The sequence below is a fragment of the Gracilinanus agilis genome, chromosome 4 (assembly GCF_016433145.1).
Source record: "Gracilinanus agilis isolate LMUSP501 chromosome 4, AgileGrace, whole genome shotgun sequence".
Taxonomy (NCBI): domain Eukaryota; kingdom Metazoa; phylum Chordata; class Mammalia; order Didelphimorphia; family Didelphidae; genus Gracilinanus; species Gracilinanus agilis.
In genome coordinates this window covers 115,721,167-115,733,128 of record NC_058133.1, presented here as the reverse complement: position 1 = coordinate 115,733,128, position 11,962 = coordinate 115,721,167, and the positions used below count along the sequence as shown (strand labels likewise).

Genomic DNA, 11,962 nt, shown 5'->3' with positions numbered 1-11,962 from the left:
AAGAATGTCCCAAGTCAATCAAATAACCCTATAGATGGGAATATGTTTTCAGCTAGAAAATAGGTTAGGGATAGAAGAGGATGAGAGGGATTATTTTGGACACTTTTGAAAATGTACATGCTTAAATGATGAAAATGAAGAATGTTGACCAAATCTATTTTAACCATTGAAGATTCAAGTCCCATTTCTCCAAAATAACTTTTCAGAAACTAAAATCTTTACATTCAAGATAGAACCTTATTGATCGCCACATCATTTATTAACATTGTGCTTCTTAATTAACAGCAAAAGTCATATATAAAAAAACCACATGCTTTTATAATCTAAAGGAGTGAAATTATGCAAAACAGATTAAAGTATAAAGCATGCCACTGGTTCATGAACTTCATTATACAAAAAAAAAATAAAAACAAACAACAACCAAAAAAAAAAACAACAAACCCCAGCAACAGACTGTTGCCATAGAAATGCACAAGCAGCTAGTGCTGGTTTATAACAGATCTCTCTATTGTTTCCTCCATCCCTTTCTAAAAATGCCAAATCCAAAAGCAATTGGGCATCAAAAAAAAAAAAAAGGAAGAATAGAGATGTCGAATAAAAAGTTGAACTCAATATTTCAAATGTAACAGTTTTCGAACAATATTGATCCACCCTGTGTGTGATTTTCTGTTTGTTAAATCCCTGCTGTAACTCTGATTTTTATCCTTAATTTTCACCGTGGCAAAAATTAAGATAAAAGTAAGGCACCAAAAAACGCCCTGTATAACAACAGACCTCCAAAAAAAACCTCTTTTACTCATCACAGGCAAGCTAGAGACTTGCAAGTGATTTTACTCCACATAGTTTGTTTTTTATTATGGTTCCATAAACAGGTGTGTTTCATTATATTACATACCAATTTCTTCAGTCACCCAAGACCGTTAAATACCAAGATTTAACAGGGTCTGTACCAGAGTGTGAAGCCAGCTCACCTGGGTTCACTAGATCCAGTCTCTGACTCAGAATAAATACTGTATCGTAATGTAGGAAGTGGATAACCCTAGCTGGCAATGTGGACGTGGTCGCCAAATTAACTAGCTAATTCATTGGCAAACGTGACGAAGTTTCTTAGTTAGCGAAAGACTCCCTGCGAGGCAAGGGACGTATCAAAGGGCTCCTCATCCCCAATGTGATCTATTGGTCTCTTCTGTTACGAAACTAAGATAGACTTGTAAGCAGTCATTCAACTGTCTTCTCTGTGGAATCTCCATATTTATAAGGAGCTCACTGATGCAGACTGTACAGATGTTTTATGCAATCTGCTCTCCAGGCATTAAAAACTACACGACATGTTCATGGCATAATTGTATCAGTTGTACAAAACTATAAAATCCATTCAAAATAAAATTTATGATAGCTAATTGATCATGCTGTGCATGCTTCAAAGTTACAGCAAAAAGATGGCTCATATTTTACTTCCTTTGCTGCAGCACAGTTTATTACTCGGTAAAGATTCCTTTTTCCTTAAAGATTTTTTCCAAGATTCACTTACATTGCTTTTTTCGTGACACCCAGTCTCAAAATAATCATAGAATTTGCCTTTACATTCAAGAGCGTGGTCGCCTCTCGGGCCATCTCTCTCGGCTTCGTGACTCGCTTTCTCGTCGCTTAATTTGGCCTTTTCCTGCACGCTGGGAGCCCTGGCGTTCGTAACGAAGATCTCATTGGCGGGTATCTGGTCGTCGCTTCTGTACAGAGGGGCGCTGCCCAGGCCGTAATCCACCTGGTGGGAACAACTGGGCAAAGACATGGGGGGAGGAGAGGAGGAGGAAGAAGAGGAGGAAGAGGAGGAGGAGGAAGAGGAAGAGGAGGAGGAGGATGAAGCGGAGGAACCTCCCCCGTGAGCCCCAACAGAGAAGGGCAAGTTTAGGTAGTGAGCGCCGCATTCCTGGTAGAAGCAGCAGGCGTGGAACTTCTCGCAGTCCTCCTTGGTCATGCGCAGCCGCTTGCGGTAAGGACAGTCTTGAGCCATGAACCACTCCTGGGCGGAGGCTCCGCTGAAGGAGCAGGCAGAAAAGCACCAGTTATTCTGCATGATAATTTCTCCGTGGATCCTTTTCATTAAGTTATTGATAAGCACAGATCTTCGGAGATAGACTTCGGGGTCGTCGATAAACTTGAGCTTTTCTAAGGACATGTAAAGGATGTGAGCTCGTTCCTCGAAAATGGAGATGGTCTGAAATTGGGGAGGAAGGAAAAAAGGGGGAGAAGGTTGAGAAAACGACCCTGGCCATCGCCACCACCAAATGAGGCCTCCTCTCCATGTGGGAACATCGGTTTCCCCCTTGGGAACTTTCTGCCCTTTTCCCTATGACACCCCCTTCTCCCCCACGGCAGCCTCTGTTACAGCCTTCATCAGACAGAACGTCTGGCTCCACAAGGACACATGGGGGTGACCAACCTCTCTCCCTCCAAACAAACCTCACAAGGGAGGGAAGTTCAGGCTTCTTGCTATACCCAAGGTTCAGTCACTGGGGAAAAGGATGGAGGTGCCACTACTAAGGCAAATTTTATTATTTTTTTTTTAATTTTTATTTTGACTATTTTCTCCTAGTTACATATTTCATGTTCTTTCCCTCTCCCCCAAGCACCCCTAAACCCCCTTAGCCGACGCACAATTCCACTGGGTTTTCCTAATTCCATATTATTGATAGTTGGACTAAAGTTATCATTTAGTATCTACATTCCTAATAACATAAGGCACACTTTATTTATTTATTTTACTTTATTTTTTTTTTAAATCCTTAACTTCTGTGTATTGGCTCCTAGGTGGAAGAGTGGTAAGGGTGGGCAATGGGGGTCAAGTGACTTGCCCATAAGGCACACTTTAAAGGTGCCTCAACCCCAAACTTCCAGGAAGCCTCTGAACATCAGGGTAGTCAGCGAGACTAAGATTCCAGCTTTAACCTCATTCCTCTTTTTAATTCTTTCTGTCTCAAACGTATGACCCACAGGCAATGGGACAGCAATGCTCTAAAAGGCCTGAGATTGGATCAGACCTGCCACTCAAAGGGCCAAAGTATCTCCCCCACTACCAGGGGCCTGGGGAGCCGTCGAGGAGATGCTGGATTCCTAACCTTCCACTATCTGAGAATCGATGAATGGCCTACCAACTGCAGGAGGGAGGCAGACACTCTAGATCTATAACTCTGGAAAACTTAAGTGGAAATTTGTTATTATATGTAAACGGCAAAAAATGAAATGAAATCATCTTAGAATCAATGTAAATCCAGAAAGAAGCAAAAATGTGGTTAGCATCCCAAACTAGAAAACAAAATGGCTTAATCTGCTCTCACATTCCTATGGTGAAGTCTTTCATTTCATAAGAGGCAAACTCATAGGTCAACAGGAACAAAGTTAGTCTATGCTATCTAAGAGTTATGAATATATATATATATAATACACACATACACACATATATATGTATATATACACACACAATACCATCCTTCATGAATGGCAAAAATAAAATGGCAAATAGCAAAACATCAAAAAATCACAAATAGCAAAAATCAAATATCAAAATATCAAAATTTTGGGGGGAGAAATTTTTTAAAGGAATTTTTTTTTCAAAATTAGTTCATTTCGAATAGTCTTCCATGGTTGCATGATTCATGTTCTTTCCCTTCCCCCCTTCCTGAGCTGACGAGCAATTCATTGGGTTATATAGGTATCTCTGTTCAAAACCCACTTCCATAGTATTAATATTTACAAAAGAGTGATCATTTAAAGTCAAAATCCAGGGGAGAAATTGAGTTTATAAACCCCTCTACATTTCAGGCAGTGATACTCTTGGTATCACTACTTCTGATGAACTTGGTAGACATTTTAAAAGAAAGTAAGAACGGGCTCTGAAATGATTTAGATTGGTAGCTTCATTATAGTAAGTACTTTACAAAATTTTCCCCACCCCATCCTACTACCAAAATAAATGAATACATTCTATCACGCTCTCTAGTCTCTCTCTCTCTGGCTTGGGCATCCATTCAGGAACACCTGTCCTATATATCTAGACACATGTGTCATCAGCACTGATCACAATGGTTGCCACAAGCAACAAAATCAAGATTCAAATATGTTTGGATGTTTATCCTATGAAAGTCTGAACAGTAAACCCAACTGATAGTCTGATATCAAAATAACAAAAGCAGAAAAATGCTCATTCCTTAAGATGATTTTAAATGAAAGGAGTCTCACCCCTTTATTTCTTAAACTACCCCTGAAAAGGAGAAATTCCCCTAAAAGTAACAATTAACGTGGCCTAGATTCAGAACTGGCTCATTTTCATTGCTTGGGTGGAACAATTTAATTTCTGGAATTGCATCAAGTGACTGTTTCTAAGTATCTTAAACTCTTAATAAAAATGACTATTAAAAAAAAACAACAACATACTTTATGGTTACAGCTGCTGAGTGGTGGGTGAAAATCCTCTTCTTCCACATACTTCCTCTTAAAGTATGTGATCTTGGATGTTGTTATAGGATTTGAAATTCCCCTGTAATGTGATCCTGTGGTAATAAATCAGATATGACAAATGACATGCGGTTTGCCAGAGGTTCTCCAAACAAAATACTTTCATTTCCTTTCCTACTACAGGATAAGTCTGCTACATTATTTGTCTGTACATGTGGTGATTAAAAATAAACATTTGTCATAATAGTAACTATCTCACTAAATTCTATGCCCCAAGTCTTTTTCTTAAGTCAATTCCAGAGAAATGCTTTGCTTCAGCATTGCTGGGACACTTGCCTTAATATTTTCATCTGGAAAATTTTCACTCTTTATTTACAAGCAAACAGAAGTAATTGGTGGAAAGAATCCAAAAGCTCTGAGTTTTATTTTTAAAACACTTAATAAAAACCCATGTACCTATTAATGTGCTAATCCAAACACATCTATTATAACTGTGTATACACACGTACACACTCTATAGCCAGCGATCTCATTCTCTCAGTCCTCATCTGAACAAGGCCATAGAACCTACCCTAAAACAGTAATACAACTATTATTTAAATATAATGGTCTACCATTCCTAGACTATTAGTGGCACTCAGCACGAAAACACATCTCTAAGTATGTGTTAATACAACTTTATATTTTAGAAGCTGAAATTTCAGTTTCCTTATCTAAAAGGCTCAGTTAGCACACGTCTACGAATTTAGACAAAAAAGGAGTAAAAATGTTTTTATACCAAAACTTAACCATTTGGTACCTTTTTTAGCAATTCATGATTTTATTAAGCCTGTCTTACACTTCATATTTTACACAATAATTTATGTTTCATTATAACTCGAAGGAATTTACCTTTTAATAAGAGTAAAAGGGATGGTCATAAGCAGGAGAAACAAATTGCTTATTTTGTGGGCTTCAAAAAAAATGCCCTAACCTTCTTTTTAAAGCCAATTGTGTGCTTGGCATCAAAGCAATAGCTCAGAGCTCCTAGCCAAAAGTACCATTTCTTTTTATTTCATTGGATAAAGATTTCATTGTCAAGCCCACTATGGGCTCCTGGAGCTCTAAGAAAACCATATGCTTCCACTGAGGGTGAAATTAAAACCAAAATGTTGCCCCAGGATTTTTCCAGGTTAGGTTTTTTAATGTTAATTTTAAAAAACAACAACAGAACCAGATGCAAGACTTCCACAAGCCATAGTAGTAGTCCACGTAGCTAGAGTTGGGGATGTAATTAAACACTCCCTTCAGTTCTTTCTCACTAAAGGTCTGGGCTTGCGTATTACAGTCAATATCTACAGCCCTTTAGGAGAATCCCAGGAGCATCCTTTTTCTCCTTTTCTCAGCTGGGGCTTCCCAACCCCCCCCCCCCAACCCCCAGCTTCAGCGTGGGGCAGGTGAGGACGGAGAGGGAGGGACAGTACCTGCCAGGGAGTGGCAAGCCCCTCTGTCCCCCTGTGGGGGAGCTGGGAGAGGACTCGAGGGGCTGGAGTGGCTGTAGCAGTCGGATTCCCATAGTGTCTGGTACTCAGCAATTTCGGCAGCTCCTTCCGAAACAATAGGATCACAGAATCTATTCATGGACAGAACCAGAGTCATCTCTGACAACCTTAAATCTGGAAAGAGAAAAACAGCCTTAATCAAGATCAAGCTAGAGGCTCTGTGAGGCATTTTCATTCCTTTGCAGCAGGGAGACTCGAACTTCTAGGTTTTCCTTCGGCCTCTAAATTATTTTCCATTCCAAAAAGAAGAGGAGGAGAGCCCAGAGCTGGAGCCAAACTCTCGAACAGCTCTTTGGAAGCTCAGCCTCCCGTTCAGCAATCTGCATTTCATGGGCGGATCTTTAAAACCCCATTTCTTATTGTTCTCCAGATTCCCTTCAGCCCTCTCTCAGAGCTGCCTGGCCTCCTTACCACGTTTTTTTCCTCCAGACCTTCCCACAGAAAACTCACCCACTAACAAGCCCAAAGCCCTGCATTTTCTTTCTTTTAATGATGGAAAATCAATTTTCTAGACAGTCCCTAGAGGTTTTCCTTTGATGAAATCCGTTAATCAATCAATCAAAAAAAAAAACAACCCAAAAAAAGCCCCTAGTACAATACCAACTGATGCTCACAGGTCTACAAATCAGTTCAGTTGTTTTCCACACTCTCCTTGAATTTCCAGAAACGCTGCTTCCTCTATAACACTGTGGGGTGTCCCCCTCCCCTGTCTTATCCAAAAACCGAAGCAGACAGAGACACTTGGTAGTTGTTTCCACTAGCCCTGATCGGACTGAACTGGATCTGCCTCCAGTCAAAACACTGTGAGATTAAGACAGAAAATTGGCTCCAGTTTCAAGCCGTGAGTTGCAATCCCATAGGAGCCAAGCACAACATCAACTGAGCAGGCAGAATATTAAACAGGAGCCAGGGCTTCAGGGCCAGAGGCAGCTTACAACTTCTCACATTGCAAAACCTAGACACAAGAAGAAGAAAACTTTCCGAAAAGACTTCTTCATCAGTGGCCTTTTTTTTTTAGCTCAGAAATAAAGAAAGTCATCACAGGGAGTCTGGGTTCCTGCATATCCCAGTAGTTTCCACCTCATCCCCAACCTCTCTCTCTCTGTCTCTGTCGCTCTCTTTCTCTCCTCCATAATCCAAAAAGTCCCCAAGATTTCCCTAAGGAGAAGAAAATGGCAAAACCATTCCAATGATCTCTGCCAAGAAAACTGCCTGGACAGGATTGGCATGCTATGGTCAAAGGGGGTTGCCATGAGTGGGACACAAGTGAACAAGGATTTCTCTACTCCATTCTTGAATGGGTTTGGAGGAGGGGAAGAGGAAGGTTGATACCCCCCAAAAAGTGAAAGGGCCTTGGATTAAAAATAAAAGAAAATAAAGTTTCTACAACGAAACTCTGACTATTATTAGCTACTTAAAAGTAGAACCCAGAGAGCACCAAAATAAGGTATTGCTAAGTTTCAAGTAGGGCAAATCAGCAATCTCCAGAAGTGGTTGCATTATTCAAATTTGCACTGGGCATTTCCATTGGGCAGTATATTTTACATAATTTTACAAATTCACACAGTGTGAATCTTGAGATGCACTGAACCACTTTATGAGAATGGCATTATTCGCACTAATCAGGACCTCCTCACCATCTTGTCTCAGCAGTTATGTCAACTGCTTGATTTCAAAGGAGCCAAAGCATCTTCCATCTCAGTACCTAGTTTAAAGGATTGTCAAAGAGAATGATGACAAGCCTATGTTCCTTTTAATGCTGGCTGTCTTTCACAACTTTCACATATATCTATGAGAGGTCCAATTTAGCTTTCCCTCTTCAAATGTTGCAATCTGGAATGCTTTCAGGAAAGGGAGACATCTACAGAAGGATGATTGCCTCATTCCACATTCTCCTCTATCTCAATGTTCTCTGGAGGTCCTCTTTAAGATCAAGAAAACAGCATCAAAAGAAAGAGATCAATTAGAATCACACTGTGGTTTCTGAACCTCAAAGCACTTGACCCCTGCCATGGCTAACTTCATACCCTGTTATTTCTCAGACTCAATATATTCTGGGGATAGAGCAAAGTTAAGAGGGTCAGGGGGCTTCCTGGGGTCATTTCAGCTATGGAGGGAGGCCATGGTCCTGAGCTGGGCTCTGAGATCCTCCATGTTTCTAAAGAAGCTATAAAGAAGGATCAGGGGAGCTCACTGATAATGTTTCCATGGAAAAAGATGAAGTGATGCTCTGAAAGAAAGAGGTGGTGGCACGTGCCATTTCTTTCACCACTTGACAGTCATCACCAAAAAAAAAAAAAATTGGTCTGGGGGGACTGAACAAAGCAATTCACTCCATTTCCCTCCCAACTCAGCACCCTGTGTCTGTGTCAACTCTCAAAATGACAACATCCCTGGGAGAGACAGACCTGTACTACTTTCTTATTAATCAGTACTAATAGACAACCAGATGAGGTTCAGTAGGACCAAAGAGATGACAGTCTTTCACCAGTCAGCAAATTTTTCTCCCTCACTGACTGCAGTAGTTTTCCTTTTCTATTTATCTTTCCATTGGATTCAGAGAATCAGATCTACACATACTTGCTTAAATAATACATACGACTAGAGACAAAGGTTGCAAACATAAGTTCCAATTTTCAACCTGTTATAGCAGTCATTTGGTTTATTAAAACAAGCCTATGGTTGCACCTTTTTTTGGTAGAAAAGGATCTCTAGGTATTTTGATTTGATAGCATTGTATCTGTCATTAGATTTTGAATGAAGCTTCTTTGTATAAGTGTTTTTGACCTTTTTTTCAGCTTTAATTTCAACAAATTTTCTATTTTGAAGAAGAAACCAAATATACACTGAGGAAACTAAGTATTGCAAGTGGCCCAGCTCTGTGAAACCAGACAAGAACAAGAGGTTTGGGGTCTTTTTTTTGGGGGGGGACAGAGGGAGCAGGAAGATGGAGAAGAGATTTGGCAGTAACTAAGTCTTGATAATGTTTCACTTTTACTACTGAATTAACAAATTAATGGTAGCAAAGTTATTTAATTGTTATGAAGGACTACTATTTGCATAAGTCAGTTCCTGGCAATAAGTACCAATGGTTCACACCCTCCATTCAAAACATCATTGTCTAAGATAACACTTGGAGGAATGAGATTTATATTTTAACGCTTCAATTGGATTCAGAGGATTAAATATTCTGTAGATGCTATTACTAAATAAAACCATAAAGGCTGAACTTAAAAAGAGAGGGGAGCCAGAGGTTTAAAAAGATGTTAGAGTGGGATGACATCTACTGGCATCCCCAGAAAGTTTAGGGTTAGCATGTCAAATGCTGGCAGCTGACGTTCATAGCAGGTACCATCCATTGCCACCTCTTCTCTTTATCCAGGTAACTTGGGATTCTTTCCTTAGAGCCATTATGTTGATTGGAGTACACTGACAACCCTACAGTAAAACAGCATCTTATGCTTAAGGATACCTAGAAATTGAGAAGGGACCTCACCATGGATTTTAGCATAATCCTGAAAACCAGAGGAAATTCAATTAAGAAACCTAATTAAAAAAAAATAACGTTATTAGTCTGATTCCATTCCTCGAAAGCAAGGAAATAAAAAAAACTGAGGCTTTCCATTCACTTTTAGCTCTGCAGTTGTCTTGTTCAGGTGGGTGACTGTAGAGGTCCGACGACCCACCCCATGCTGTGGCAAAAGCAAAGAGAAAAAGAAGGAACAACACATTTCACCTCTCAAAACACAAACGCTTTGCTACCCCTTAGTACGGAGGGCATAAGATCACCGTGGCCCCGGGCGAGAAGAGGCAAAAGGACTGGCAGCTCTCTGGAGCTTTGCTCAAGGATAATGAGAGGCTGAAGGAAAGGGGTTTGAGGAAGTGGGGAATAAGTGGTCGCTGCCAGGTTCTCCCTGCCCAGGCAGAGTGATCCATCTCTTTCTGAAGGGCTCTGAAGGGCAGAGGCCGGCCCCTCCGTGAGACTGGTGCCCCTCTCTTCGCTTGTGGCCGCCTCAGCAGCACAGTCACCGAGTATGCGCCCAGTGTCAATGTCATAGTAAATTAGGAGCTCTCCGGGGTTAATGAGCACTGCCTTTTTCTCATCTGTCCCTTGGAGAAAGTAAACAAAACCAGAAGTGTTTGGGAACAAAGAGCAAGTTGTCTTTCCATGGTGTCGTATGCTCCTTTCTCTAAAGAATGAGAGCTATTATTACATACACATACACACACACACACACACACACACATACACACACACCACTCATACTCTCTCTTTTAAAACAAGTTTCCTTCTAAGGGAAATAAACACCAAAGGTAAGATTCCAAGGAAATGACTCATGGATATTGGCAGTGGCGCAGCCTCGGCCGCCCGAGCTCCAGCCTGCAGCAGATGCCGAGCTCTCCCTCCCACCCGTCCCTGCCAAACCCATTCTAAGCCCCGGGGGATGGATGCGGGGAGACTCTCCCCAGCTCTCCCGCCCCATGCCCTCGGCAGCCGCGGGTTGGCGGGCGGGGCTCTGCCGGTGACCGCCTCCCCGCAGCAACACCCGCGGCGGGCCGGGCACTCGGGAAAGTTGCTAAGGCCCAGGAGGAGGAGGAGGAGGGAGGAAGGGAGGAAGGGAGCAGAGGCGGAGGCGTGGACCAGGCGGGCAGCAGCCCGAGCCCCGCCACGGAGGTGAGCTGAGGACAGAGCCGCCGCCGCCGCCGCCGCCGCCGCCTCCCGCCAAGCCGGCAGCGCAGCTCGGTGGCGCGGGGAGGAGAGCGCGGGGGTGGAGGTGGCAGGGGGACAGGAGGTGCCATTTAGTGCATTTCTTTTTTTCTTGCAAAGGCGCGCTCCTGCCTGCCGCCTACACTCCTCCCCTCCTCCCCCTCTGCCGCGCGGCGCAGGGGGAAGGGAAAGCAGCAGGCTAGAGGCCCCGGGGGGTCCTCTAGCCCGTCTGCAGCCAGCTGCGGGGGAGGGGGGCGCTGGCGAGGCCGCGCGGCTGCCGCTGGAGGAAACAGCGGCTAGAAGGGGCTCCCGCCGGAGTCCGGCGAGCAGCGGCGCGCGCCAGCCCCGGGGAAGACAGAACCCGCGCTTCTTCCCTCCCGGAGCACCCCCTCCCTCCCAGGCTGCCCGCGCGCGCACAATCCCGCCGCCGCGGGAAAGGCCGACTGGTATTGTGTGGGTGCGCGCGCTCCTGTGCCCATGGAGAGCACCCTCCCCCATATATACACATGCACACCCCTCCCTCGGCAAGCGGTCAGCTGCACCAGGGCCCAGATGTGATTCCTCCACGTATCCCCAGCCCCGGGACAACGGTCACCGCAGGCAGCCCCTAGCACGCCCTCCAACCCTGAGCCGGTTCTTACCGCGGGGTCAGCCGGGAGGGTAGCGGCGGCCGTGGGTGCTGCTGCTTCTCCTCCTCGTAGGCTGTAGCAGCAGCAGCTGCGGGCGGACGCTCACCCTATGCCCTGAGACACCGTGTCCCCCTGGCCCACACCGCGCACGTCTGCCCCTGGGATCCCGGGCGGCCCCGCGGAGCTCGGTTCGACTAGTCCCGCGGCCTGGCGCAAGGAGGTCGGCGGCTGGAGCTGCCAGGCAGGTCCCGCTGCCCGCGTCTGAGCCGCCGCCGCCGCTCCTCCAGACGGTTATGATAATGAGCGGCTCAGTCTAGCGAGGAGCGTGTGAAACCCGTCAATCCTGTTTCCCATTTCCCCGTGGGTTTCCGAGGAGAGGTTTTCAGGATGCCCCCAGGGTTAGAGAGCGAGCATGACAAGCGCGCCTTCCTCGCCCCCTCCCTCTTCCTCCTCCTCCTCCTCCTCCTCCTGCAGCCGCCGTCGCTCTTCAGGCTGCACACGGGGCGCCTTCCCTTCCCCCTCTCACCCCCACCCCTGCCCGCCCCCTGCCTCCTTCCCTCGCTCCCCTCCGCCTCCTGCTCCCCCCCCCTGCCTCCCGCTCCGGCTCCCGCCGCCGCCGCCGGGGCCCGGGG

At 44.8% G+C, this 11,962-nt stretch overlaps 1 protein-coding gene across 1 annotated transcript; it reads right to left on the bottom strand.

The window, feature by feature from the left end:
* Positions 1–692: 692 nt before the first annotated feature.
* Positions 693–6,661, bottom strand: SERTAD4 (SERTA domain containing 4). Its single transcript, XM_044674233.1, has 4 exons — positions 6,608–6,661; positions 5,916–6,107; positions 4,432–4,547; positions 693–2,215 (listed from the first exon to the last, which is right to left on the bottom strand). Exons 2-4 carry the CDS (start codon positions 6,088–6,090, stop codon positions 1,445–1,447), a joined length of 1,062 nt encoding a protein of 353 aa, XP_044530168.1. The 5' UTR covers positions 6,091–6,107; positions 6,608–6,661; the 3' UTR covers positions 693–1,444.
* Positions 6,662–11,962: the final 5,301 nt, after the last annotated feature.